The following is a 7,500-nucleotide window of genomic DNA, read 5'->3' on the forward strand; positions in this document are numbered from 1 at the left end:
CAAACAATCATTCATACAGAAAGTAAATCGAACTGGTTGCGCTTTACAAAGGTTCTATGGTTTCTCTTTGTGAGTTTCAAAGCAAAATATATTTGACTAGCGAGGTACCCGTGGTGATATTTATAGGTCACAATATTGCGAATCTGCAAATGCCTAATCCGTGGAAACCGATCGCATTATTTCCTCATTCTGCTTTAAACTCAAACTCTCTATATCTTCATTACAAACAGCATCATTCCAATCACTAATTAATTAATACACCATTAATTTAACAAAATACAATATTACGAACACTCGCGAGGTAAACAAAACGAAACGTCATTTTGACGTAACATCCGAATCGAGAGGAGCTTCGAAAAGACCAAAAATCAAAATCATAATTGTGTTGAGGTATTTATGAAACCTCCCACCCACCTGAGGACGTCCGCTGGGACCCCACAAAGTTCCACAGAAGGTTTGATGGGGCTAGCTCCAAAACTGAGGAAGTAGTTCAGGGTCGGACAGACGGACAGACACTCCTGCCTTATAATATAGATAACACCCAATTTCTGAGCCGTTTGCCATATTAACATGTATTCTAAATTACAGAGCCAAATTTTCTCCACCCATCATATGATGATTGGCAGCTCTTTATAAGACATTAAGTTGTTTATGTACATCCTGAAACGTCAATAATTCAATGTTTTAAAAAAAAATTGTTTATTGAAATTCACCCAAAACAAGGGTGATAGCTACTCAAGGTGTTTGTATCGTACACAGCACAGTATTGTAACCGGTAATTGGCACGCACATGCCAATTGCTGATTCTGATATCGGTCCAGCACAAATATATATTGTATGCGTGCGTGCGGACAGTCATAAAGCATAACATATTCTCTTTGCGAACTCTCCTTCCCCCTCACCTTTCTCACTTTGTCTCCTCTCTGTCTGCCTGTCTGTCTGTCTGTCTGTCTGTCTGTCTGTCTGTCTCTCTGTCTCTTCCTCTCTCTTCCACTCCTCTCATGCCCACCTCTCTCAACCTCACTCACTACCCCCTCTCTTTGTATTCCCGTCAGCAAAGTGACGGGTGGTATTTGCTAGTGTTCAATATTGAGGAAATACTACAACAGAAGTGTGAAGTAAACTTCCAGAAATAACACAACAGAGAGAGCCACCATGGGTTGTGTACACTTTGTGTAATGCAATTAGGGGGAAATCTTCAACGACAAGTAAATAGTACAATCAATAGACGTGGAGGAATGGTTAAATAACACGCATCGTTGTAAGTGTGAACATTCCGTATTTAAAGATCCGCATCATAAACACATCATCACAGGTGATCTCATAATCGTGAGGGATGGCGAATTATGTGCATTACTTACAAAAGGAGGAAATTATAGAGAAAATAAAATGTTTAACTGGAATAAAGCAATGGAACTTACAATGATAGGACTGATGGAATGGATGAGAGAACAAATTGATAAACACAAATTCCAAACACACAAATGGCTTTACAGTTGGAGGATGTGGAGAAACATGTAAAAAGGAGAATTGTTGATTTGATCAATAATCCAAAAGTAATTTTAAACAATTTAGAGACAAGCGATTATTTAAAACAGCTTCAAACACAAGATGTTATTGTTCCAATTGACAAAGCAAATAATAACATTGCATTTGTATGCAAACCATTCTACATTCAAACACTTTTGGAAGGATTGGGCTTAGAGACTGGACTCTCAAAGACCTACAAAATAAGTAACGATAATAAAATAGACTTGATACAACACCATATAAATTATAAAGTGTGTGTGTGTGTGTGTGTGTGTGTGTGTGTGTGTGTGTGTGTGTGTGTGTGTGTGTGTGTGTGTGTGTGTGTGTGTGTGTGTGTGTGTGTGTGTGTTCATAAAGCATAACATATTCTCTCTGCTAACTCCCTAACGACACCCCTCCTTCACTTTATCCCATCCTTGCTCTACTCCCTCCCGATGCAGTGCAGTACCCTCCTCCCAAACCTCTCTGCTCCCTCTCTCTCTCTCTGTCTGTATCTAGATGGTGTTTATGTCTGGATGGTGGTTATCTCCATACGCGTCTGGATGGTGGTTATGTCTGGATGGTGGTTATGTCAGGGCGGTGTTTGTCTCTGGACGTGTCCAGATGGGAGTTTGTCTCCGGTCGTGTCCTGGTGGAGTTTACAGGGTGTTTCAAAAAGATTTATACAACTTTGACTTCCTGCCATGTTTTGGTTTTTGACCGATACTGTTTTCCTTTTCAGGCTTTGGTGGCGTTTTCGTGGTGTTTGTTCCCTGGGATTTCTCGCCTCACAGCTCAAGTAGCCCATATACAGTGAAGCAGAAGACAAAAGTGGTGGCTCTATGGTTTGAGACTAAATCATATGTAGACATCTGCTGGAGGTTCTGCCGGGAATATGACCTCATAACACGCGATGGACCCCCAAATTGTGCTAGACAACATATTGTGAAACATTTTGAGCACAAGAGTACAGTGCACAGCTAGAGCAAGGGCAACAGGGGCAGGCCAGCATCAGTATCCAAGAGCCAAGCCAACATCGATGCCATGCGGGATTCTGCAGTGGACAGTCCCAAGAAATCCCACCACCAGCGCTCCCGGGAGCTCGGCATCAAACCAAGATCAGTCTGACGTATCCTCACAAAGGAACTGAAGCTTTTCCCATACATCATCTCCATTAGGCATAAAATGAGTCAATATGACATGAGAAGGAGACTCAATATGTGCAATTGGCGCAGTGACAGGATGGAGTGGTACCCAAACTGGATTTATTTATTTGTATACATTGTCAAGGCTCGTATGAGAGCAAACACACAATGCACAGCAAGGGGGGGCATGAGAAAAGAGGGGCGGGAGAGGGAAGGACAAAACAGTGGAGAACAGAGACATTAGGAGATCTGTGGAAGGGAGAGGGATGGGGTGGGGAACACGAGGTATACAAGATGGACATTACAGGGATTTCCATGAAGTAAAGCAAGGAATTTGAAGGAGGTAGGTATGGGATTGATTAAAGGGAGTAAAAAAGATCGAGGTTTTTGATGGGGAAGATAAGAGGTGGTGGTGAACGGCTGTTTTGATGGCCTGGAGGGAAGAATGGGATGGAACAGTGTGAGGGAGTTTATTCCAAAGGTGGGGAAAAAGAGGAATAAAAGAGTGAAGGTGAGCAGTGATTCGTGATCTTGGTAGTTTTACCAGAAAGGGGTTGCTGGCGAACCTTGAGAGCCCAGTAGAAATATCGGGGGGACATATCGCAGACAGAGTGGGGAGGGGGGGGTGGAGACTGGAGAGGAGACGGTAGAAGACAGAAAGACCACAGACCTGCCGGCCATGAGAGAGGGGTGGGAGGCCCAAAGACAGCCTCACCACGGGAGATACCAATGATCCGAAATGCCTTGGTTTCCACAGCGTGAAGTCGAGAAAGGTGAGAGGCAGGAGCACCAACCCAGAGAGGAGGGCAGTACTCCATCAGGCTGTGGACAAAATCTTTGTATGTGGTCAGGAGCTCAGGTGGGCTGAGGAAGGAATTTGCACGATGGAGGTTTCCCATTCGGCGACTGGCTTTGGAGGCCAAGTTGGAAATCTGGCTTTTCCAGGAAAGATCATGGCAGATAGTGAGACCCAGAAGTTTGAATGAAAGGACTTCTTGCAACGGATTGTTGAGAAAGTAGATGGGGGGGGGGGGTTCCAAACGGTCCTTTCGGAGCGACATAGTGAGAGTGTGAGATTTGTCAGGATTGAAAAACATGTTTCACGTGTTGGCCCAGTTTGTGATTTTACCCAGGTCTGCAGTGAGCGAAGAAGCTGCTGCTTGCCAGTCTGAGGGATGACAGATGGTACGGCAGATGGTGGAGTCATCAGCAAAGAGATAAAGAGGATTTTCCAGAGAGTCAGAGAGATCATTGATGAAAACCAGAAAAAGAACAGGGCCCAGAACACTACCTTGAGGAACTCAAGCCTGGACAGGAAGAGGGGATGAAAGAACTCCATTTAAGGCCACACGTTGGCTGTGACAGCAGAGAAAGTCTGCGAGCCATGAGTGGAGATGGCCTTGAATACCATGGGAAGAGTTTGGTGAGTAGGGCAGGGTGCTAGACTGTGTCAAAAACACATGATATGTCTTGGGAGAGGGCTCTGATTTCACATCTGGCAATGAGGATCTCCATCCATTGTTGAAAGAGCAGAAGCAGCATATCCAGGGTAGAGTGACCTGGTCTGAAACCAAAATGATGATAAGAAATCAAGCCATTGGAGAAGAGCAAGGATTTAATGTCTGAAGTGATGATGGATTCCATAACCTTGCGATGATTGGGAGAAGGCCAATCGGTCTGTAGTTGCAGGGATGTTTTTTCCACCTTTTTATGCAGGGCAGTAATGTTTGCTGATTTACAAGCAGATGGCAGATGACCTTGAGCAAATGAGAGGGTGAATAGAACAGAGAGAGGATGAGCAAGAGCAGAGGAGCAGGTTTTTAGGACACGTGGGCTGATGCCGTCTGGACCGGTTGCAGAATCTGAGGCGAGGTTTGACAGCAAGCTCTCTACTTTATCAGAAGAAAAGGACACAGAGTCCAGGGACAGTTGGGTGCGACTGAGTAAGGTGGGTACAGAAAGTGATGGGTTTCGGACACAAGATTTCAATGCAAACACCGAGTTTAAGCATTCAGCCTTTTCATGTGTGGTACCAGCAGTGTGGCCATTTGAGGTAAGGGAGGGGGTGGAGGGAGGACATACACCCAAAACAGATTTGATTAGATGCCACCAGGATTTGGAGGAGGGAGAGAGGTTTGAAAGTTCAGACTTGAGATTTGAAAGATGTTGTTTTCTTCAGAAGGATCAACCTGATCTGGTTCACTGATGAAGCCCATTTCCACTTGAACAGTGCCATCAACAACCACAACAACATTTTATGGGGACAGATCCACCTGTGATGACCGAGAGGTACCTGAGAGGGCCTAAGGTCACATGATTCTACTCCATCAATGCCAGTGAGGAACGGAACGGTAGTGCCTGACTGGTTTGAGAATGACAACAGCAGGACGATGAAGATCAATGGTGAGCGCTACCGGGCTGTGCTCCAGACGTTCCATAATGATCGAGGCCAAAAGGTTACCCTGAATCAGCTCGGCATGTCCTGGTTTATGCAGGATTGTGCACCCCCGTAATACAGCTGGTGACACCACCACTTTCCTCTGGCAGCTCTTCAGAAACCACCTCATTGCCCTGGGTACTGCTAATGACTGGGCACCCCATAGCCCAGACTTGAACCCTCTGGACTACTGGTTCTGGGGGGCTGCCAAGGGTTCTGTCTACACAAACCACCCTGCCACACAGGATGATCTGAAGCAGGAGGTGTCAGACTACCTCCAGGCAGTGCCACATGAGACCTACAGGAAAGTTGGACAGAACTTTGGAGTCAGGATCAATGCCTCACTGAATTGCAGAGTGGCACACATTGAGAACGTCAATGACAAGGATTTTGTGTAAATGCCAATTTCAGATCTTGGGCTCTCACTAACTCGACGAGTGACTTACTGCAATAGCAATCAGTGATTAAAAATACCATATCATAAGCTTTCAAGAAATGTTTGGTTCACTTTCCTGAGGTTTCTGTTTCTTTGTAAATAAACATTTAAAGTTGCATCACTATTTTTAAACACCCTGTAAGTCCGGCCAGGAGTTTGTTTCCGGACGTGTCCGGGCGGTGTTTATGTCTGGACGGGAGTTTGTCTTCGGATGTGTCCGGGCGGTGTTTATGTCCTGACGGGAGTTTGTCTCCGGACGCTTCCGGGCGGTGTTTGTCTCAGGACGCGTCTGGACGGTGATAGTCTCCGGACGCGTCTGGATGGTGATAGTCTCCGGACGTGTCTGGACGGTGATAGTCTCCGGACGTGTCTGGACGGTGTTTTTTTTCAAACATGCCCGGGCGGTGTTTATGTCCAGATGGGTGTTTATGTCCACAGATGATCAATAACACTGCACAGAGCAATTATACTTCATAGTTTCTGTCATATAAATGCATTATATGAACCATGACTCAGGTAAGTAAAATCATCACTTATTTTACCTGCTCAAGCATCAACTCCTTCAGCTTCATGATCTTCCCTGCATCGTTGGGATGTTGGCTGTGATATTCTTTGTCAAAAAATGCCTGGGGGGGGGGGGGTAGAAACAAAGCAAAGACAAAATCAGAAAGCCACAAACACATTAGCACGTAAAATAAATGTCGTTCACCATGTCCACATGTTGTCTCAACCTCCCAAAGATCTCACCTCCTGGTAGCGTGCTATACCGCCATTGACGGCTGCATCAATAACTCCATTGAGACACATGCTTAGTGGGTTGATGTTATATGCTCGTTGTTCCTGATGTTGTGCAATAAGAGATCTCAGTTCCATGTTCTTGTTATCCACAGCCTCAATGGCATTTTCCAGTGGGCTCACCTCGACCTGGAGATCCCACACCCAATCCACAAAATCTGCTTCAATTGTGAATTATATCGCTTTGCCTATTCATCCACTTCTACATGGGGTGGCTCACAAGATGACACCTTTACAGTTGTGAAAGAAAATAATACAGTCATAGTTTTGTGGGACATTCTGGACATTCAATGTTTGGAAATTCTCATCAAAAGAACTGAACTCTTTTGTATATAGGAAATGAGAGGTGGAGTAATACAGGGACAGGGCAACAATTGTACAGATGTGTAAAGTTGGATGCACAAACCTTACCACTTCTTTCTTTTCAACCTCGAACCATCTGGATATTCCAGGTAAGGAGTACTTCAGGATAAGTGTTGTTCTTTCGACCCACAGATTCTGCAAACAGTCAGGTACTTTAACCTAAAGAATATGCTGCTGTTATTACTGGGGGAGAGTTTGGGGTAAAGGAAGCAATGAATAAACATAAAATAAAAGAGATGCAGATCGACACAATTCAGTGTAACGAAGAGAGAAGTTTTTTTTGTTGTTTTTATTCAAAGTTGAGGCTCGTGGATTAGCTATAACATGGAATGGATCAGGACATAACAGAACAAAAGGAACAGCAGGAAGGGAGGTGGAGGGAAACACACCAACATCAGGGTTGAAGGACAAAATAGAGGGAGACTAGGCTAAATAAGGGGTGGGGGAAGAATGAGGGGTTGAGAGGCCGCATGGGGTGCACAATGCTTATGATGCTTATGATGAACCAAAATAGGCATAAACAGTATTTGTTGTGATATCAATACTAATCTCAATGAAGAGCCTGAGAATAATGTGGCAAGTTTACATTTCATCAAAATAATACAGCTTGTGGAAATTACTAAGAGTGAATGGTGAACATAGTGACCATGGAATGAAAAAGAACAGACACACACCGGATGGAGAAATGGAGAAGGTTACCACAATTTGGTGGTGAGATTCCACCTTAAAGCGAAAGAGTTAAGCAAAGCCACAAAAACTGGAAATGTTCGATCTTATCATTCATTATCACATCTTTTGTTTCATATCATTGTATT

The 7,500-nt window shown here is 44.4% G+C and overlaps 1 protein-coding gene across 7 annotated transcripts in view; it reads right to left on the reverse strand.

Annotated features, from left to right (window-relative positions):
- The window catches only part of LOC147014419 (dedicator of cytokinesis protein 3-like), a 381,754-nt gene that overhangs the window by 51,641 nt on the left and 322,613 nt on the right, over window positions 1-7,500 (reverse strand). For all 7 annotated transcript variants that reach the window (XM_085852361.1, XM_085852356.1, XM_085852357.1 and 4 more), the window contains 3 exons: window positions 6,734-6,820; window positions 6,275-6,451; window positions 6,070-6,153 (listed from right to left, as the gene is read on the reverse strand). In XM_085852361.1, the coding sequence (XP_085708487.1) occupies window positions 6,070-6,153; window positions 6,275-6,451; window positions 6,734-6,820 (348 nt within the window). The remainder of the gene's footprint in view (window positions 1-6,069; window positions 6,154-6,274; window positions 6,452-6,733; window positions 6,821-7,500) is intronic.

The sequence above is a fragment of the Eptatretus burgeri genome, chromosome 13 (genome assembly GCF_056783735.1).
Source record: "Eptatretus burgeri isolate ZD-2024b chromosome 13, Ebu_testis_v1, whole genome shotgun sequence".
NCBI lineage: Eukaryota > Metazoa > Chordata > Myxini > Myxiniformes > Myxinidae > Eptatretus > Eptatretus burgeri.